Consider the following 22800-nt stretch of genomic DNA (forward strand, 5'->3'; position numbering starts at 1 on the left):
CACTGAGCCCTGGACAGATGCCTAGCTGGTTTGCTGCGGTGTCACACGATGATGAATGTTGGCTCTGGCCACCCCAGGTTACCTGCATTCCCACACGTGGGCTCTGCCTGTGGCATCTGTTCCCGGTAATGCTTCTCATTGGCTCACATAAATCTCCCCAGTGCACACGGTGAGAGGTGCTGGTTCTGGTCAATTGCCGTCATGTCTGTCTTTCTGGAACCTTGGAGAGTCTGGCTGCTGTTTAATAAAGTATAGTTGCTCATAGAGGATCTCAGAATAAGTCATGTCAAAGTTCATTGACCTAAAAGCTTCTAGCACTGCCCCATAATCGTCAACAATTTCTTAAAGAAATTTGGCAGACTTATACTCCTAAACAGGGGATGTGAGAGAGAACATTTGCCTATATTGATCACTGGTGTTTTTAACTTTCAACACTTTTGGTAAATGTGAATCATGAGTATAATAATAGGAAATTGAGGGAGAATGCTGGTAATAGTGAATAATGCCTCATATTTGAACTTTAGAAAGCTTGTGAGGCATTTTGAACTTACTGATAATAGAGAATTTCAGAACAATAAACCCACCATCTAACTCTAACACCTTTCTACATTACACCATATCCACTTCAGAGTATTTTTATTTCATTCTCTTACTTAAAAAAAAAATCAGGGGTGCCTAGGTGGCTCAGTGGGTTAAGCCTCTGCCTTCTGCTCAGATCATGGTCTCAGGGTCCTGGGATCGAGCTCTGTATTGGGCTCTCTACTTAGCAAGGAGCCTGCTTCTTCCCTTTCTCTCTGCCTTCCTCTCTGTCTGCTTGTGCACTCTCTCTCTCTCTCTGTCAAATAAATAAATAAATCTTAAAAAACATCTTTGCAGGGGCAAGGAGGGTCTTCTGGTAGTTCTCCCCAGTCTCAGTTCCCCCCTCCCTTCCTTCCTAGCGTTAATCACTTTTATGAATTCAGTGATTTTGTTCTTCTAGTACATGTCCTTGTGCCCATAATCATTGCAAATAATTTTTTTCTGAAGATTTTGATAGTGAAACAAAATGATACAGTTACGCATCTTGCTTTTCCCCCCTCCCTCCACATGGTGATCGGAGAGACATCCATGTAGGGAGATGGAGCCATGGCTGTGATTAGCATCTGTCCTAACAAGGACAGTGTAGGTTTACATATTAAAACCTGCCGATGGTGTGACCATCAGGACAAAGAAGGAAAAAAAATATGCATGCAGGGAAACCCCTCTTCAAGTTTTCTTCTTAAAGTTGGGGTGGAAGGTGGGGGCTCACATCCAGCAAGTTGCTGAGAGTGAGATGTTTCCACATTAGCGACTTCAGACTTCAGAGATCGGAGGTCGGGTTAATGTTGTGATGGCAGCACGGTCTGACCCCCAGGGATCTGGAGGGCCTCTGACTCTGACACAAACTTGCTATGTGACCTTGGTAGAATCACTACTCCTTTGTTTCTTTGCAGTAAAATGAGGAGTAGAATGAAATGATCTCTTAAATCCCTTTTATCTCTTCATTTTCTGTAAGTATTGCCTCTTCCTTATTTTTATCCCTCATTCTCGATATGTCAAGATGCTTTCTCTTTTCTATCTTTAAAATACCACGTCATTCACGATATCCCCTCCCCTCTCATTTGCCAAAATCGCAGCACACAGTCTCACACATACACTCCTGGATTGCCGTACAGATTTTAGCTGGCCTTCCTCCCTCTCGTCTTTCCTTCTCCCCTGTCCTTCTCGTGCCACCCCAGGTAGAATTTCCACTGTTATTATGGTATTCCCATGCTCAAGAATGCTTCATGCCTCCCTATTGCTGGCTGTATCTATTCTAAATTCCTCTGCTTGCTTTGAAATGCCGTCCTTATCCTGACTCTGCCTTATTTATCAATTTTAGCCCTATGATCCCTGACCTCTCTGGTACATACAGGCTGGCTTCTGCTGTCTCTGTGTATGCAAAGTTCATTCCTCCTTATCTTGCTGATCTCTGTGCCAGTAATTTTGCTCCCCCTCCCCATATAAATCTACCAAGAAAATGAAAAGGAAGCCACAGACTCAGGTATAATACATGAAAACCACACATTTGATACGTGTATCCAGAACACTAAAAAATAAACAAATAAAAACCACCCTGGGGCACCTGGGTGTTTTAGTCAGTTAAGCAGCTGCCTTCGGCTTGGGTCATGATCCCAGGGTCTTTGGATTGAGTCCCACATAGGGCTCCTCGCTCAGTGGGGAGTCTCCTTCTCCCTCCGCCTGCTCGGCCTTCTGCTCTCTCTCTCTCTGGCAAATAAATAAGATCTAAAAAACCCACCCTTATAACTCAATAATGAGAAGGTAAATAACCTAATGCAATGGAGCAAAATGTTTGTAAAGACACTTTCATTCAGAAAAATGTATGTATGGTAAATAAGCACATGAAAGAAATGCTCAATATCATTAGTTATTAAGGAAATGTCAACTGAAACAGTGAGATAAAGCTACACACCCACAGAATGGCTAAAATTAAAAGGCCCGATACTTTCAGAGGTTGGTGGGGGATATGGAGTAACCAGAAACCAGAACTCTCTTATATTGCTGATGGGAATGCAAAATAGTATATCTGTTTTGGAAAGGAGTTTGGCAGTTTTTAACTAAGTGTCAATTTTTAAAAAATTAGTATTTTTTTCTCACCCATAATAATAATAAGAACAAAAATGAAATTAGCTTATACCAAAAGTAATTTGTTGATTCATAAATGAAAAGTCCAGGGGTTGTTGGCTTTAGGTATGGTCAGATCATGATAGCCAAATTATATTATTAGAAAGTTAGCTTTCCTAAACTCCTAAAGTTTAACTGGGTTTGGCCTCAACCTCAGGCACACCTTCCCTGGGGGGTAGGCCCCACAGAGCTGGCATAGCCACAGCTCCGGGTGCAATGGAAAGAAATCTCTTCCTGCAGAGTGCTGATGCAGGTCTGAGGACTAGTTCTCATCGGCTCCACCTTGGCCATGGGATAACATAATGTGATTGGCTTATGCTTGAGTCCGGTGCACGCATTTGGAGCTGAGAATGGAGTCAGCCCTGCCTGAACCCCATGGACTGGGTTTACGGGGCTCATCTGGCTAATGAGAAAGCTCAAGGTTGAGTCTGGGACTGTGTCATTGCCGTCTTAGCTCTTAGTCACTACTCCACCTGCCTCCAGTGTTAGAAAACAAATGTGCATCTATTACAGAATATTTGGAAAGTAAACAAAAAGATAATGAAAAATGACCCAGCATTAGCTTCTATGGACCTTCTGGTCTCTTTCCTTTCAGTCATTAAAAAAATCATACATCTTTTGGTATGTATGATGTTTAGGTCCATAGAAGCTAATGCTGGGTCATTTTTCATTATCTTTTTGTCTACTTTCCAAATATTCTGTAATAGACGCACATTTGTTTTCTAACACTGGAGGCAGGTGGAGAAGTGACTAAGAGCTAAGACGGCAATGACACAGTCCTGGGTGGCTCAGTGGGTTAAGCCTCTGCCTTCGGCTCGGGTCATGGTCTCGGGGTCCTGGGATCGAGCCCCACATCGGGCTCTCTGCTCCGTGGGGAGCCTGCTTCCTCTCTCTCTCTCTGCCTACTTGTGATCTCTCTGTCAAATAAATAAATAAAATCTGTTTAAAAAAAATTAAAAAAAAATCATACATCTTTTTAAACATACTGTATTCTATATGATAGCTTTTTGCCTTGATTTGTCTCTAGTCCCTTTTTAAGACCCAACTAAGTCTTCATATTCTTTCATGTTGAAATACAGTCCATGTGCCAAAAAGCTCCATAAACTGTGAATCCCTGTGCAGCCATTAGCTGTTCTTCCTATTATGTGGCTCACCCAAATTTTCCAGATTCCTTCTTGTCTCTCAAGTGGCCACCCTCTGGCTCATGGGTCCCCAGGCAGCTGGCACACAGGCTCTCTCTACTCTAGAGATTCTCACACTTTAAAGGACAAGAGAAATCCTCAAAATGCTCATTGAAAATGCGCATCTCCAGATCTACCCCTAGATATTCGGAGGTGAAGTAGGTAGAGAAGAGCTCAAGGAATATTTCTAAAATTTTCTTCTATTAAATTTTACCGTTTATACAGAACTATCCTCAAAAATTACATGTGTACCTCTCAGTGAATTTTCACAAGATGAATATATCCATCTCTGCTGCTTCCTGGGGTTGCCGTTCATTTATTGTACTTAATGGTATAGACTGGCACTTACTTACCCATTCTCGTGTAGAGGGACATTTGGGCTGTTGCCAGGTTCTGCGTATTATCCATATTGCTGCTGAATATTTTAGTAGATGCATTTTGGTGAACACATATACGTATTCTTTTGAGTATACGCCTAGGAATGGAATTTCTGGATCTTACCGCATGCATATATCCAACTTGAACTGATAAGTCAGTTTCTCCCAAGCAAAAAATCTTCAAGCCTTAGTCTCACACTTGCTGTATATGGGATGTCTTTTTTATTTTAGCCAGTCTGTGTGGAGGTGTTCCATCGTAGTTTTAATTTTCATGTCCCTCATGAGTTTGAGAAAATTTTCATAAATTTATTGGCCATTTGGATATTGCCTTTGGTAAGTGTTTATTTGTGCCTTTAGTCCATTTTTTTCAAAGGTCTTATTTATTTATTTGACAGAGAGAGAGATCACAAGTAGGCAGAGAGGCAGGTGAAGGTGGCAGAAGCAGGCTCCCTGCTGAGCAGAGAGCCTGATGTGTGGCTTGATGCGGGGCTCGATGCGGGACTCGATCCCAGGACACTGAGATCATGACCTGAGCCGAAGGCAGAGGCTTAACCCACTGAACCACCCAGGCGCCCCACCTTTAGTCCATTTTTCTAGCGGGTTGCCCATCTGTTTCTGAAAGCTGCTTAGAATTCTTCATATATTCTGGATTTGAGTTCTTTACATTCTATACATTCTGTTCTATTTTCTTCGACTCCCCTCACTTATCTTTCACCCTATTATTTGCATCTTTTTATTAACAAAAGTTCTTCATTTTATTTATTATTTGTATGTTTTGTTTGTATTTGTATGTACATTTGTATGTATATTTTTTATTATGTGTATTTGTATGTATTATTTATTTATTATTTGTATGTGCGTGTGGAGGGGGTGGGTAATGCTTTCCCATCCAGTTTAGGAAAGAGCTGGTTACTTCAAGTCATGCAGATATTCTTCTTTCTTTTTCTTTTTCTTTTTTTCTTTTTAAGATTGTATTTATTTATTTGTTAGCTAGAGAGCGTGCGCATGAGCAGGAGGAAGGGCAGAGGGAGAGGAAGAAGCAGGCTCCCTGCTGAGCAGGGAACCCGATGTGGGGCTCCATCCCAGGACCTTGCGATCATGACTTTAGCCCAAAGCAGATGCTTCACTGACTAAGCCATCCAGGCATCCCTCTTCTCTATTCTTCTACCAGTTGGCTTGGACAGACAACTCTTTAAAAACCAGCACCTAGGTAATTCTGATGCAGTCTATAAATTATGGCTTGTGAAACCTGCCATTTTCTGCTCTAAACCTCACACATCTTTTCAGAGCTTTCTGCCCTTCCCTCTCCCTCAAAGCAGGGTGCCATGAACATCCTTCTTCAAGGTGGGCATACAGGGTGGGCATTCACCATCCTTAAGCCGTTGTTTCTTTCCATGCAGACTTGCGATAAGGACGATCTCTCAAAGCTCAAGGGGGCCAGATGGGAATGGGTAAATTTGACGGTGTGCAGACTGTGGTGGTCAGAGAAGAACGAATGACTGCAGAGGGACAGCAAATGCTTGGCTCCAGCCGACTGGGGCCACATGAGACCGAGGGTCCCAAACTACAGATCTTCCTGCTTTCAAAGCCAAGCCAAGCATCTGGGTTATGTAAAATATCCCAATTTCTGAGTGATGTTGAGAAATTCAAATTCAAGCTTTGAAAATTCACTGGGTGGGGAAAAGAAAGAAAGAATAACAAAAAAGAACAAAAGAAAAGAAAAGAAAAGAAAAGAAAAATGTTGTTTGTGATGGCCTCTGGCCCCTTGTCTATCTAACTTTTCAAATTGTCATAGAGTAGAGAAGCAGGTGGCCACTCCAAGTGTGATCCTGGGACCAGCAGTAGACAACCCCATCACCCCCCCAACTCCAGGAGCACATTAGACATGCAGAACCTTAGGCTTTCAACCTATTGAGGCAGAATCTAAATTGTACCAATACTATCAGGCCTTTCACACACACATGAAAGTTTGAGAAGCAGCAGTCTAGATGTATCGTTCCAAACATTGGCTCAAATTAGAATCGTTTGGGGAACTTAAAAGAATTTCTATGGCTGGGCTGCACTATGGACCACGTCAATCAGCCTTCCTGGACATGTGTCTCAGGCGCTGTTATTTTTAAAAAGCAATCTGAGTGATTCGAACAGGCAGTCAGAGTTGAGAACCGCTAACTCAGATCCATCTGTCATTTGCGAGTGGGAAAAGTGAAACCTCAGAAAACGGATGGATGAAATGTCTTGCCCAAGGTCATTAACTAATGTATGGGAGAATCTGATTTGTGCTCAACCTCTTATCTCATGATTCCCAAGCCAGTGCCTTTTTTGCTACAGTTACCTTTGGTTCCTGGGGGGCAGAAGTACAAAATGATCTAGTTCAATGATAGCTCATTACTCTCAGCTTTCCTGCTAAGCTGCTTTCAACACTGAACCCCTAACAAGATGAGAAGCTGTGAGCTGACAGGTCCTTCCTTCTGCCTATTCAAGCCCAAGTCCATTTCATTCTCCCTATACATCACCCCAAAAAGTGCTAACCACTCTCACTGTGAAGAAATGGAAGGTCCTCCACTTGGGTGTCAAAACGGGTGACACTTGGTGTCAAAAATCTCGCTGTGTAGGCCTGGAGCAGGGAGCGGAGGCCCAGACTCCTGGCAGCCGTGTGAGGATCTGGGGTCAGCATTCATCAGCAGTGAGTGGATGGAGTGGGTAGGCTGGTCCCTTATCCGTCTTGGGCTGCATCAGTAGAAGAACAGGTCCACAGTGCAACACGGGTAGGTCTGCTGGACTCCGATCCAGCACAATTTTACAATCAAAGAAACTGGGAGAAGTGAGGGGCTTGCAAACAGTGGTAGAGTCAAGATTCCTAATCCCTCTTTCGAGGCCCAGGCAGTGCTTATAGTATTCTGACCACCTCCCCATCCCCGCAACCCTGGTATAGTCCTTGGACAGTCTCATGGTCAAAGGAAAAGAGTAAATAAAAGTAATGTGTTACAGACTTGAGTTTTCTTGTATCTTGGGGATACCACGAGGGAGGCCCACATTTCATAGTGGTGCTTATGAAATTTCCCTTTATTCGTTTATATCCACTGCCTCATGCTTTACAGCTATACTCACTTCTCTTTTCAACTCTCTGCTGTCTGAAGTGCCTCCTCCCTAAGCCTCTTCTTTCTTCCCCTTTCTGCTCCAATTCGACAGCAGCAAAGACAGGAAAATTTTGGAGATCTGAGGAGAGGTCCCATACAGGACTCCAGTGGGCAAACAGTCTGGGGGCCATCAATACATTTCAAGTCCATTACAAGCATGTTCTGCCATCTCCTTCATGATGCCACCTTCCCTGGCTCTCCTCCAGCACTTGTGTTATCCACCCATTACCTTAAACCTTGCTGCAGTCAAATCTTTAATGACCTTGTAGCTTCAGCATATATTGAGCATTTCAGTGTCCTCAGTCCTCAGCCATGATACTCAGTCTGACCTGTGGGTAGGGATCTGTTTTATTTATTTACCTTAAATAAAACAGGGATACTCAGGCTACTGAAGAATTGAGATGAGAGGCATGACTGTTGAGTACTGAATAATTATTAGGCAAGGGTGCTAGCAAGGAGAATTCTTCCAGGCCACCTGCCCTGGAGAAAAAATGGTCACTTGACAATGATTTGCAGTCCATGCTTATAACTTGCTTACACTCACACGAATGCTTTTTGATTTACTCTCCTCCAGGTAAAGAAACTCCTTCCAAAGATCCAACCGTATCAAGTGAGTTTATAGCCTCATCTGAAGATAAGGAAAGATGTTGCCTGCCACAGAACATGAATCCAGGTATCTAAGCTCCTGAAGAGAAGCCCGATTTTTTTTTTCATATTTTCCATATAGAATACCACAGTACCCTCCTTATCTCTCTCATTTGCAGGCTCCCTCCCTTTTATCCTTTCTAGGCACCAGCACCAAATGCATCTTTGTAGGCACGACCTTGACCATGATATCCACTTGCTTTCAAACTTTCCAATGTTCTCCATTGCCTGCAAGATGAAAGCTTTTCGGGTGAACACTCAAAGACCTTCACAATCTGGGCCATATTAGGAGCTCCATACATATTTGCTCTACAAAAAAAGTATATCAGCAATTAAATTTTAAGGTGCCAGAGGGCAGCGTTAATTTTTTGGGATACTTCTATATTTATTCTACATGGTATCCTAAAGAGTTATTTATACATGGCTGGTTTTTCAGAAAATGTTTGGTAAATAAATACACAAAAGGATTGAGTAAATATTTGCAGGTCATGTTTGTAGTCTATATATAGTACCTTATACATAGCAGGTTCTCAATAATCCCTTGTTGAATAAATGCGTAAGTGAATAAAGGGTTGAATATGCGGGGTGAGAGGCGACCGGCAGAAGAGCCCCTGTATAAATCTTTCAGAAGCAGTACAAGGTTTTGAAATTAATGTGAAGGAAATCTTATTCTCAAGACATGTCTTTCACAAGGTTCTGGGTTAGAGACCTCAGCAGAACTGGCGGGAAGTTGGCAGCAGAGGGCTCTATGCCTGGGTTGAACTTTGTGCCGGAAGCTCTGGGGATCAACCTGTGGAAAACCCAGCATCTGTCCTACAGTAACAGGTGCCATTTTGGGGGGCAAGTCGTGTGCCAAGGAGGTGCTAAATGCTGCCTCTCATGGTCACGTGCACACGTCTAAGAGGTGCCCCCAAATACCCCATGTCAAAGGTGCCAGAGTCTCAGAGAGAAAGGCAACCTCCCCATTGCCATAAACACGGCTAGTCTGTGATGAGACACGGGTTCAAGCCCCCGTCCTTGTTCATAGCCACCATGCTTCATTGTCCCTCCAAACACGTACTTCTCTCGGGCAGACAAACCATTGATTTGTGAAAAAGATTTACATTAAGAATGGTTCAAAGGACAGAGACCAGGTAAATAGATGGTGTGTACATGTCATACCAGGTTCCTTCCTTCCCCAGTTGCAAATTCAGTCAAACTGCTGGGCTGGCCATGAGAAAAACCTTGCCCTTTCTTGTTCTTGTATCAATCTGCTTCTTTGCCTGTTAGCTTGGGCTGTCCTTGACAAAAGGTGACTTGCTACCTTTTGTTTCCAGAAAGCAGTACAGTCAGCATTTTGCCTTATCAGTGCATAAAGCCCAATGAACAAATGAGAGGCTGAACTTTTCTGTCTCTTAGCATTTTCCACCGTGATGCTGTTTCCAGGAAAGTCACTGAGTGAGAAGGGACATTCTACCCCAGCCTCCAACCTCTCCTTCATGCGGAAGAGTCACGGACAAAATCAATCAGATACATTAGCATGATTAAACCACCGGTATTCAGAAGGACTTAAAAAAAAATGGCAAAGTGTATTTCATACTAACACTGGAGTGAGCTTGATTTATTTCCCTGTCTGGTCATGCTGAGGGGACCACTGGATCCCACAGTGGGCCCAGACGGGAGGCTCTGAGTGGCAACTCTTACATGTCGAGATCTCAAAGGCAGTTTGCTTATTTAAATTCAGGTCTTTTGAGTGACATATCCGTGGATTCATAATCGGGGCAAGGAGATCCACATTGAAGGCTATCATTCACTGGGGACTATTGTGAGAAATTCTAGAAGGGAGTTTGGATCAGGCTTCAGAAGGACAGGAGAGATGGATATGGTGAAAAGAAGTCACTGACAGAGTCAGGGTTGATTACAGGTGTGACAAGATGAGGGCAGAGGGACCGTGATCCCTGCAGCGCTGGGGTGGGGGAGTTTGTGAGAGTCAACAGCTAACTCTTAATGTGTTAACTGAAAATTTATTATGTAGGAGGCACTGAACAAAAAGCTTTATATGCATAATCTCCTTTGTAAGCCTCTTAAAAGCCCTGTGAAATAGATACTCGGCAAGTCATTTTGCTAATGGGAAAAGTCAAGTGTAGAGAGATAATTAACTGTTTAGCACGGCACAGTGAGCGAGGGCAGAGCCAAGCCTTGAGCCCAGGTCTGTGTGACTCTACCTCCCTGGCTTCGCCTTCTCTTAGAGGTCAGTGTGCTGATCTGTGAGGCTATCAGACAGAGGGCTGGGTGGGACGGCTGAAGATGGAGGGCTTGGCTAAGGTTAGAATACAGGCCAGGGAGGAGCAGAGTGGAAGACTTCTGCCCGCAGTTTGTACCCATGCCAGGTCAGTTACGGATGTCCTATTGGAGTTGGATGGCAGCCACAGCATTTTTAGGACTTCTAGGTTAAAAATGGGCTTTTTAAACATAGGAGTCCAGGCTGCTTTGTGTTACCCAGGGCAGCATGAAAAGGACTGTCTTTAATGGGCTCAAAGATTGGCAAAGTCCCTGGCAAGGTAAGGCTTGAAGAGAGACCTCCATTATCCAGTCCAATGACTTTTTGGTTCATTGTGTTTGATAATTAACAAGATTGCTACTTATTGTCTAAAGAAGACGTGGCAAAGTGCAGTTATAAGATTAACCTCCTCAGGGTGGCCTTTTCCAACAGCACCGTCTGAGGCACACCCCTGCCCCTTGCAACCACTGCATCACGCTGTTCACCTGATTACATTGCTTTCCTAGAACTTTTCTCTATCTGAATGTATTGTGTTCATAGAATCAGTTACTTGCAAAGAATATGAGCTCCATGAAAACAGGGACCATGTCAATTTTGTTTCCTGCTGTAACCCAGAACCTGAGACAGCTTTTGCTCATAGTATTGGTTGAATAAATGTGCATTTCAAAGAAATTAAACATAGACTTTAGTACATTAAGCAACTATCCTAGAAAACATTAACGGAGAAAATGTATGGTGTATACATAATGCACAAAGTATAGACCACCTATTACATATCATAGATTTGACATATAAATGATTTCCACATATATAAATAAATTAGTATTTTTTCAAAATACTAATGATTATGATTATGATTTCATAAATCATCCACTGGAAGATGTATATGTCTAGCTCTTTTTGTTGGCACTGTCACCTTGGTGCCAGGCAGCCTAGAAATATACCTTGTTCAAAGCAGAAATAACAACAGCAACTCCTGGGATTCCAGAACATTCTCAGGCTTCAGCCTCTTCTTTCTTTCTTTTTTTCCCCTTGGAGGTCATTTTAAAGGAGGTGCTCAGGAGAGCGTGAAGATTACTTATAATCTCTAAATAATGAGGGCACCAATTTAAGATTTAGGTATGGGAAACATTGGGGTTCACCTAATTCTTTTTTCCCTTTTGTTGCACTTCCAGCCTGCCCTGATTGGCATTCTCTGTCTTTTCTCTTTAAGATCTGACGCTCTCCTTCAGTGTGAAGAGCCGCTCCCAGCGGTGTGTAAATGGCCTCCTGCAGGAAGCGGCCAGGAGGCGGCTCTGGGCGCTGGAGAATGAGGACCAGGAGGTGCGTGCCCTGTTTCAGGTGAGCTGGGGTGGCCCCATGCGGCGCTGACCCTGCCTTGTGTCTGGCTGCGGCAAGGCTCGCCAGCACCTAGGACAGCGCCGGGAACAGAGTACCGCTCTCAAGAAACAGCTAAAGGAAGGAAAGAATGAATGAAATCTACACATTTGCTGCTCGGCAAGAATAGGCACTACTCAGAAGGGGGCAATTTCTGGGGTTGCAGAGTCAGAGAAAAAAACGGTTTAAAATCTGCCACTCATGACTCTTTGACTTTCTACAAGTGACTCACCTGCCTAGGACAAGAATTGTTAGGATATTTATCTCATGAAGTATACCTCTTAAAAAATGTGATAAATTTGAATTTTGTTGTTTTTTTTCATTGTGATAAAACAGACGTAATGCAAATTTTCAATGTTAGTTATTTTCTGTGTACATTTCAATGGCATCAATGCACTCACATTGTTAAGTACCCGTCACCACTATTCATTCCAGAACTTTTTCATCGTCCCAAACTGAAACTCTCTATCTACCAAATAGTAACCCCTTCCATTCCCTTTCCTCACCACGGGTAACCACTAAGTATACTTTTTTTCCCTGCGGTACCAAAATTGCCAATCAAAAATTAATAACTATATATTTTAGAATGAGAGGAGAAAAAGGCAATAAAGTAAATAAACCAGTCCGTCCTCTTTCATAGTGGGTAGCTAGTACCTTCAGTTGTTAAACCAAGGAAGAAGGGTATGACCAAATTATTTACAGTTTAGGAGGAACTTTTTTTTTTTTTAATTTAAGAACTTATTCATTTATCTGACAGGGAGAGCACAAGCAGGAGGAGCAGCAGAAAGAGGGAGAGAGAGAGAATCAGACTTTCTGCTGAGTAAGGAGCCCAACACGGGGCTGGATCCCAGGACCCTGGGATCAAGACCTAAGCTGAAAGCAGACACTTAACTGACTGAGCCACCCAGGTGTCCCCTAGGAGGGACTTACAAAGAAAACCAAAGTCAGAAATGGTTAACAGTTGTTGCAACTAGAGGTGGGAGAAAAAGAACATTACTTCATGTAATAAACTAATATGTTCTAGTTATTTTTATAGTCTCTGAATTAATTTGATACAAATTAAAAAGGGAAACACGTTCTATTAATCTGTCACGTTAAAAAAAAAAAAAAGACTGGTTTGTTGGGAGGAGCCAGTGAGTCAGTATCTGGAGAGAGCTTGGCACTTTGCTTGGGTGGTGGCATGTTCTCCCTAAATAGCAGAGAAATTATAAATAGTAGGTTTTTTTTTTTTTTTAAATTTCCAGAATTCAGAGAGTTGGAGGCATGAGCTGCTAACTGGCACCATAGTTCTTTAAAAAATTTGAGTCACTTTTGGTGTGGGCCAGTGCTGAGTTTGATTGAGTCGGTGATCTGTTGGGCTGAAAGTTGAGCTGGGCCAGCTTGTGCAAGGGAGCAGAGACCTGGAGTCAGCTGGATCTAGGCTCCCGTCAGGGGCCACAACCTAAGCACAGGTGACCTGGGACAACTGCTTAACCTGTCCGTGCCTGGGCTTCCTTGAATATAACACACGGATAATGCCATTTTCTATTAAATCTGAGATGCTGCTTGATTATAAAATGCAGCAATATTTTCTATACCTTGAAGAAGGGGAAATAAATGCTGCCAATTAAGTATGATGTCACACTTCTTTATCTTTAATTTCAGAAACGATTAAGTGTGGTAAAAGTGCATCTTGAATGGATTAAGTAGTGTAATTGTACTCTTTGCTTCGTAGGGTTATTGTGAGTTAAATGAGGCATTGTTGGTAGAGGAGTGAAGTGCATAACAATGGATGGATCGCCAGGAAATGAGTATTTATCCAGAATCCCTTCCCTTATCAACAGGATCTGGGGACTCCTGGGGCCTGGTATGGGTTCTCTTCCTTCCTCTCTTTCTATCCTCTTCTTCTTTCCACAGGGTTCCCCCACAACAGTGTTCCAGGGGTTGATCTTTGATGGCAGGACCTGGCCTGGGGGAGGAAGGATGTTCTGACCATCACTCATGATAGTCAACTCTAGAAGCTTGGACAAGCAACAGAGAAAGATTTTAGGGGAAAACCAAGTCTGTACAGTAGGTCAGGCCTATTTTCTCAGGTACTTAAAAAAAAAAAAAAAAAAAAAGAAGAGGGGGAAGCATGCAAATTGGCACAGTCCAGCCTTTCTAGAGGGCATTTTAGGATGGAAAACATGAATATCTACATTCCCAACTGCACATCTCAGAATTACTTGTGTCAAAACCTCAAAGATGTGTACAAACATTTAGCTATAGGATGTTTCTCACCGTACTGTTCAGGATGGTAAAAAAAATGAAAACATCTCAATCGTCTCACCCTAAGGAAATGCTAAGAACTTTGTTAATGTAATAAGGGCATGAGTAACTGTTACAAATACTGTAAATTGTTTAATGATGTGGGAGATAGTTCGTTTCCAAAGATTACAAAACAATTTATGGAACGTGATTCTATTTATATAAATAGAATCATGCATAGGAAAAAGGATTCAAAGTTAATACACTGACGTGTTAACCAAGATGAGCTCCCGGAGGAGGGACTATGGATGATTTTTGTTTTTTTTTGTGTAATTTGCCTTTTCCATTTGTCAACTTTATAAAAATAATCATTAGACATAGATTCACGGTCAAACTTGCTTCCAAGGTGCCTTCTCTTATTTATCCTTCACCTCCCCCCATCCTACTTTTTTTTTAAACATGAAGGTAGAATTCTTTGCACATAGTTCTGCATCCTGGTTCCTTCTGTTGCTGCTATTGTTCTGTGTAGCTGGGTATTTTTGGAGGCTGCCCCAGAGCACAAAGAATTTCCTCACTCTCTCTTATGGCTGCGTAGTATCATAATATTCTATTGCATGGGTGAATCAGAATTCATTTTATTCAGTCTCCTATTGATGTACTTTTAGGTTATTTCCTTTTTTCTTTTTCTATTTTTTTTTTTTTTGTGCGTGCATGTGTGTGTGTGGTGTAAGAAAACTCCAGCGCTACAATCAAGACATTTATACGAAGCATTTTGCATTTGTCTGAGTTTGTTAACAGGAGACGGTCATCCCAGGCTGATTCACTCTTCTCTTTACCCAGGACCTCTCAGCCAGGCTGGTGGGCATCCAGTCCCAGAGGGCTCAATTCCTCATCACCTTCAAGACCCTGGAGGAAATCTGGAAGTTTTCCACCTACTTGAACTTAGGTATGACATGGAGCAGGCAGGTGGAAGAGAAACTACATCTTGGTTCCACCCATCAGGAGGGATTGACATTAGGGACTGACAATAGGTCTGGATCTGATAATTAAAAGAGGTAAAGCCCTGACACGGATGGTTAAATTCTGAAATATCACAAACTTCCTGGAACTAAATCTAAAGCAAATATTAACTATTACTCTCAAATGCTAGCAAATCTAGATTCTGTTAGATTTGCTAGCATTTGAGAGTAATGCTAGATACTTTCAAATTACTCTCAAATTACTTTGTTTTCAGGGACAGACTACTTTCTTCAACAGTCAATCCATTGGTAAACTGTTCTTGGTGATCACTAAATTTGAAGGATGAACTGAAAGGCAGATTGATGGTTTAAAAAAAAAAGAACCAGTCTTGAGTCAGATCAAAGTAGCTGCTCAAAATAGTAAAGTTGTGGATACTTTAGCCTATGTTTTTGGACAAGAGTTAAAGAAAGGGATGGGCGAGTTACCTGCTAAAGGGGACTCAGATTGCAGGATATTCTAGAAAATGACTACATGGGGTGGAGGGTCAAGATGGCTCTTGGCTAGAAGGTAGAACTTCTCTCATAGTCATATTGATTTCCTGCCCACCACACTGTGTGTCTCCTTCCATGATCATTTAGAGACCTGTCTTTAATTCAAAGTGTGCTCCATGGACCTGCACTTTTGACATTGCATGGAGTTTGTTAGAAAAGTAGAATCCCAGGCCCCACCCCAGACCTACTGAACCAGCATCTGTATTTTAATAAGATCCCCAGGAGATTTGTGTGCACAATGATAGAAAACACACAAGGCCTAATCACAACAGTCAGAATGGAAAGAAACAGGTTTTTGCATCTTAAGAAAGAGGATGTCTCAAAGGAAGCAAAATGTTAACACAAATAACTCGCATTCGTAAGAATGCTTAAAATACTATCTGTAATTGCAATTTGCTTAGTATCTAGTTTGGTTTTAACAAGGGAGCACACGCTGGGCATGAATGATGGAAAGAATCACAGAAGGGATGATAAAGCCAATCCTGATTCCTTTGTGGGTCATGGACAACCCTCTAGCCACTGCATCGTTAGGGGTTCAGGAATTTTTTTTTTAAATCAACATATAATGTATTATTTGTTTCAGGGATACAGATCTGTGACTCATCAGTATTAAACAATTCACAGCACTTACCAAAGCACATACCCTCCCCAATGTCCATCATCCAAGCACCCCATCTCTCCCACCTTCCTCCCCTCCAGCAACCCTTGATTTGTTTCCTGAGATTAAGAATCTCCCTTTGTCTCCCTTTCTGGTTTCATCTTGTTTTATTTTTCCCTCCCTTCCCCTATGATCCTCTGTCTTGTTTCTCAAATTCCTCATATCAGTGAGATCATATGATAATTGTCTTTCTCTGACTCACTTATTTAACTTAGAATAATACACTTATTAACTTAGAATAATATACTCTAGTTCTAACCACATGATTGCAAATGGCAATATTTCATTTCTTTTGATGGCTGCATAGTATTCCATTGTATATATATACACACCGCATCTTCTTTATCCTTTCATCTGCTGATGAACATTTGGGCTCTTTCCATAGTTTGGCTATTGTGGACATTGCTGCTATAAACATTGGGGTGCATGTGTCCCTTTGGATCACTACATTTGTATCGTCAGGATAAATATCCAGTAGTGCAATTCCTGGGTCATAGGGTAGCTCTATTTTCAACTGTTTGAGGAACCTCCATACTGTTTTCCAGAGTGGCTGCACGAGCTTGCATTCCCACCAACAGTGTAGGAGGAAAGGTACAGGAATTTGAACCTCAGTCAGGAAAACTTTAAGGACAGGGAACCAGGACCCCCCAGAGCTCAAACTAGAATCTCGAAATTCCTCTATGGATGTATTAGAAGAAGGTAATTAGGTTTGGTCATCTTATTATCCATTATGGAGACCCATACTGTGTTGAAAGGAGTAAATGTCATTTAAAAATGACTTGTGTTTCCCAACAGATGCTGAGAAGAATCAATTTACTCTAGAAATTTTCTAGCTACCTCTCTATGCTCTTCTAATTTCAATTAAATGGGATCAGGTTGGGGACGAAGGTCTGGGAGGGACCTTCAGAAAGGAGCTTCCTCACCCTTTTCTGTGCTCAGCTTGTGGCAGAAATCATGCTGTTCAGGAATCATGTTGACTTGACCTCTTAGGCTATGTGTCTGCATGTCTGGAACATCTCCTCTTTGACCATAAGTACTGGCTCAGCTGCAGATTGGTGGAAGATACAGAGATCCAAGTGTCAGTGGATGAGAAACATCTGGAAACAATATACCTGGGCCTCCTGATACAGGAAGGTGAGCATGGGGGACAGGTGGGGTGGGGTTTTATCTGGGTATTTATTATCAGAGCCCCTGAAATAATTAGGATACAAAAGGAGGCAAAAAAAAATGTTTCCAAGGTGAGAATATTCATAAATGGACCGACCTGTTACAATATTACCCCAAACATCTCTGTCTGTTGGACACTGATATTACATGAACAGGTGTGGGTGAGGCTCTCTGATTGTCTGATGTGAGACCCCCTTGTGGAGTTTGGAGAAGATGCCCCATGCCAAGTTTCCACCCGGGCCAATTAGATCTCCAGAGATCGGGACCTAGGCTCTCGTATTTTCTAGTTGCCTAGATAATTCTAACGTGCATCCAGGAGTAAGAATCTCTTTTTATAATAGAATATGATTGTGAAATAAAATTGCAAATCTTGCAAAACCTGCAAGATTTCCTGAGATGGAGGAAAACAGTGTTGGAGAACTTCTTGGAGCATAGGCCAATCTCTTTACAAGGAAGGATCCGACTGGGGCTACAACCCATGACCCATGACATCGCAGGCACAATGAAAGAGTCAGATTTGCTTAGAATGTTTTGCATTCTAGATTCTAGATTTGCAGTGCAATCTAGATTTGCATCCTAGATTCTGTTTGTGATCATGTTGAATCTCTTCAATCACAATCGAAGGAAAGAATGTCATACTGTGCTACTATAAAATCTGGTTAGAGAAACATCAACCAAATTTATTCTTTTTTTTTTTTTTTGGCCCTAAGACTAAGCAGAAGGTTATAGTTGTGACTAAGTTTCTGTTAATTTTTGTTTCTCCCCCCACCTTTTTTTTTTTGGTTCAAGGTAAAGTTCCAATTCAACCTTACTCTCACAAACCACTCTGAGCTTATGGTGTCTAATTTAAGAGAATTCCCTCCCAGTGGCTTTTTTGTCCCCCCGCACCCCTGGTCCAGTTTTTCTGGGATCACAAAGATTTCCTGTGGTGCTTCTCCCTTGGCCATGTCCTTTACTCCTAGGAAGAAAAGTAGCTGGACTTCTGGTTAGAAATGTTATGTTGTGTGATAATCCCTTTTCACCTAGTGCTACTCCTTGGAGGGGCTTTTCTCATTATGTACAGGCCACTTCTTCTGCAGAGCCATGTGCTCCGTGGCTCCACCAGCTGAGAAGGAAGGAGAGTATTTGACGCTGTGCAAGAAGGAGTTAATCTCCGTGAAGATCACTGACAGCGAATCCGAGTGGGAAGGCGTATCTTTGGTGACCGGTCAGCGTGGTCTGGTGCCCCTGTCAGCTTTGGAACCTCTGCCCCTGCCTTTCCACCAGTGAGTAACCAACTACATCTTGGGAGTGGGTCCCAGAGCAGACTGAGATCTGCCCAGTGCATGGGAGATAGGTTTGTAGATACGGGCATCTACTGTCCTACGAAGGGAACAAAATCTGGGTGTTTTTTTTTTTTTCCTTTTGTCATTCCTTTATTTTTTTAACAGTCAAAATTTGTACAATTTGGTGAAATATGAGACAACTCAAAATTTCAGATGGACATTGTACCTACTGCCTGGTCTTCAAATGCATTGTTTCTCAGTATGGGGACTGGGGACCATTTGTATCAGAATCACTTGGGGATTGACTACAAGTTCAGCCTGCCTGGCCATCATCAGGCTCTTTTGGGATCAGATTCAGGAATTTGCCTTTTCTATAAGCTCCCCTTGAATCTAAGGGGATGTATTCCACACTTAAGTTTGAGAATCTGGACCTGAAGTCTTTGTAACCTCAAACATCCAGAGGGGCCATACACATGATCCCAGGCTGTGGACCCTGTGCTTGGCCTTGGCAGAGAATCTGACAGTGAGAATGGAAAGAGATCCTCTGTTAGTCATTTAACTGGCAAACTAATTTAGAGCCAGAAAACATCGTAGGCCTGCTGGACTCTCCTTTTCACAGCACCTGATACAAAGGAAGTTCTCAATAAATGTTTGTCATCGTTTTAATAGGAATACTAACCATGATACTTACGATCATGGCCATTGTTGTTATCTAATGAACTATTCTGCTTGCTGGTGTCATTTTTTGAAATCCATCTTTGCAAACCCCGTGTTTCCATTGGCAGATGGTTCCTAAAAAATTATCCAGGAAGCTGCGGCCTTTCCAGGAAGAGGGATTGGACAGGCTCCTATCAGATCGGTATGGCTGAGTTGAAGACAGTATCGTCAGGAAGATAATACCGCTTGGCTTCCTAATTTTATCTGCACGTTTGGAGTCATTTGGTGTGAATTCCTGCCTAGCTTGTGCTGCTGGCTGGACGTGGAGAAGCCAGTTGCTGCTTCTAACACAGGTTTCCTTGCCTGTGACATGAGAGGTCTCAATCCGGGGCTGCTGGTACTAAGGTTCACAGACAGACATGCGTGGCAGACAGAACGCACACATGCGTGAGAGCCTGGGTGGGAGATGTTAGCGAATGGCGGGGACTGTGGGGATTTAATGATAGGTCAGGTGAATAAAAAGTCCAGTGTGAGCCAAATGTGGCTGCAGGCTGCCTATTTTCGATCTCGGGTCAAAATGTTTTCAATTTCCTTAAAATTTTGTGAAATTGGTCTTGAATTTCGGAAGAGTAAGAATGCCTGGCATGTGATGGATAGACTCAGTTAATATTTGTTGAATAAATAGGGACGCCTGGGTGGCTCAGTTGGTTAAGCAGCTGCCTTCGGCTCAGGTCATGATCCCAGGGTCCTGGGATCGAGTCCCACATCAGGCTCCTTGCTCGGCAGGGAGCCTGCTTCTCCCTCTGACTCTGCCTGCCTCTCTGTCTGCCTGTGCTCACTCGCTCTCTCTCCCTCTGTCTCTGACAAATAAATAAATAAAATCTTTAAAAAAAATATTTGTTGAATAAATAAATGAAAGAGATGTATAAAGGTATGCATTATATAAACATGCATGTATTTTGGGTAATCTCCATGGGAATGTATATGTTTATGTGTACAGAGGCACATACATACATATGCATGTGCTTCTATAAGGACATATGTATCTATGGAGATGAACTTCAATGTTCTCTAGTATCTGGAACATATATTCCTTTCATCTTCATCCTTAGAGCCCCTCCCACCACCAACCAGCCTAGCTCAAGTGCGATTTTGTAAGCTGTGAGCCCAAATAACACTTTTAAAAAAAAGAAATAGAGGGGGGGCACTTGGGCGGCTCAGTCTGTTGGGTGTCTGACACTTGGATTTTGGCTCAGGTCATGATCTCAGGGTCCCAAGATTGAGGCCTGTGTTGGGCTCCATGTTCAGCCAGGAGTTGCTTCAGATTCCTTCTCTCCCTCTCCCTCAGTCCCTCCCCCTGCTCATGTACTCTCTGTCTGTCTTTCTCTCTGTCTCTCTAAAATAAATAAATAAATCTTAAAAAAAAAAAAAAAAGAAATGGAGGGATTAATGGAACCCAGATAGGGCTAATCAGTACACTCACCGTAAACAAGATTTTTGGCTATCTGCGGTAAGATAAGCATTCCTTGGAATTATGAATACAGGGCTGTGAAATTTGTTCTCGGTTCGAATTCTGGCTCCACACCTGAAAACCAGTGTGTCCTCTGCCACGTGAGCTCTCACTATGCTACAAGTTTCTCATGAGTAAAACATTACCATAAAACTGGCTTTGAATGCTGTGAAAAATCGATTGAGTGACATTTGAAAATCACTCAGTACAGTTTTCTCACACTGCAAGTGTTCAATGCTATTTGCCCACATAGTGTAGAAATTTCTGCTCTTGAGGACACGATCCATAGAAGCTTGGTCAAAAATGTCAGCGGGGCGGGGGGGCGGGGAACAAAGCCAGTAGCTATAGCAGAGAAGTTAAAGGAAACATGGAAACCAAGACACATAAGAGCCATTATCTCCAGGAAAGCAACATTAGTGCAAAGAAGGGTTAACCGGCAGTTGGTTAACCCAGCTCCTTGGACAAATCATAGATCTCTGTTCTTCCACCTTTTAACCTATAAGAAGGAGAGTGTGATGACAGCTCTACCTACTCTTTAGGACCTTGGAAAGATTTAAGAAAATGGGCTTACAAGTACTTTGTAGGCTGGACAGCACAGAGCTTGTAAATATGTCATTATTAGATCTTAGTTGGACAGCTCACCAAGTTGAGTCATGACCATAGTCAGAGGGCGAGTCTTCCAAATCCTTCTGGGACCTGAGAAGTTTTCCGTTTACCAGTAATAGGAGGCTAACATTTACTGAAGGTTGGTTAGGTACCAGGCATGGTGCACTTAATCTCTTGGACTTTTCCTAATATCTATGAGATGAGTATTCTTACTGTTCCCATTTTACAGTTGGGGAGACTGAGGGTCATAGTTGCCAAAGGACCGGAAGGAAATGAAGAGATCTCACACTGTTTCTCCCTCTGGTCTGTGGATTTGTGCTAACCATGATGAAGTATTTACATGATAATGGCAAATCAGACACAGTAAGGCAATATAGTAAGCTTTCCAGGTCTCCAGGAGTGAACTTTATTCAGTTTTAGGTATTCTGAGGTGAGCTTTCCTCCATTTGTTAACACATCTTTTCTTTTGTAAAGTGTTGGGGAACGTGGATGGTAGTTCCTTTCTTTGAATGTCCCAGTTTGGCAAAATTAAAAGCCAGTTACCCTATGCCGATTTCTCCTATTTTGTGGGAGGGGGTGATGATACTGACTCTCAAAATTCTGAATTCTGGGAATCCTTCATTTCCCATTACACCAGGAGCAGTTTCTGCCTTATTTGGTTGACGATGTTATTTCTCCACAGGCAGAGGAAAATGTAAGGCCTGGAAGGAATACGAGAGGGAAGAAAAGGATGAGCTGAGTTTTCACCGGGGAGAAAGCATCGAGATCATCGGCTTTGTCATACCCGGGCTTCAGTGGTTCATTGGGAAGTCGACACGCTCAGGAGAAGTGGGCTTTGTTCCCACCAGGAACATAGATCCTGAGTCGTATTCCCCGATGTGAGTATGGCGGAGGGGTCCTCTGGGATGCCCTGGGGTGGGGCGCCTTCCCCAGGGGCCCCGCCCCATGCTGAACGGGGCTGCAGATGTGCTTCAGGGTTTCCCAGCAAGATGGGAGTCAGAGGAGCGCGTCCTGACCGCCAAGGCTGCCGCAAGGGGTGCTGGGAAGGAGAGGATGAGCGATCCCAGCATGAGTCAGTTCAGTTCTGTCCAGCAGATGGTCCATGAGACCTTCTTGTATGTGAGGAGAGGGGCACAACCCCAAGCCATAGGGCCTGCTGTTATCCCTGCAGGCGTGGTATCAGTACTTGTATTCTGCCTCTCACCCCAGCCAATCAAGGGGCTCCATTAAGGGAAGGGCACACACAGGCACCTAGAGATTACAGCTTAGAGAGAGGAGACACCCTCCCATGGAGGTCTGAGGAACGTTTAATGTATGGCGCCAGTGTGGGCCAGGATGATAGAGGGCATCCTTTCCTCTTTTCTGCCTGGGGTCTGGAAGGGCTAGTTCTGAGGAGCAGACCCATCCATGGGACCGGTGAGGAGCGGGTGGCCAGCTTGGGCTGCCCACCCCTCGTGGAGGAGCAGAGCTCAGGAATATTGACGGTGTCTCTGGGGTGGACTTCCTGCATGAGGATAGGA

The 22800-nt window shown here is 43.0% G+C and overlaps 1 protein-coding gene across 5 annotated transcripts in view; it reads left to right on the top strand.

Annotated features, from left to right (window-relative positions):
• The window catches only part of SH3TC2 (SH3 domain and tetratricopeptide repeats 2), a 53229-nt gene that overhangs the window by 2666 nt on the left and 27763 nt on the right, over window positions 1-22800 (top strand). For 3 of the 5 annotated variants that reach the window (XM_044231829.1, XM_044231848.1, XM_044231858.1), the window contains exons 2-8: window positions 7973-8071; window positions 11517-11644; window positions 14747-14852; window positions 17066-17209; window positions 18306-18507; window positions 19293-19366; window positions 21963-22158. In XM_044231829.1, the coding sequence (XP_044087764.1) occupies window positions 7973-8071; window positions 11517-11644; window positions 14747-14852; window positions 17066-17209; window positions 18306-18507; window positions 19293-19366; window positions 21963-22158 (949 nt within the window). Of the gene's footprint in view, window positions 1-7972; window positions 8072-11516; window positions 11645-14746; window positions 14853-17065; window positions 17210-18305; window positions 18508-19292; window positions 19367-21962; window positions 22159-22800 lie in introns of those variants that run through there. The other 2 variants (XM_044231839.1, XM_044231867.1) reach the window with 2 other exon arrangements.

The sequence above is a fragment of the Neovison vison genome, chromosome 1 (assembly GCF_020171115.1).
Source record: "Neovison vison isolate M4711 chromosome 1, ASM_NN_V1, whole genome shotgun sequence".
NCBI classification, from domain to species: Eukaryota; Metazoa; Chordata; class Mammalia; order Carnivora; family Mustelidae; genus Neogale; species Neogale vison.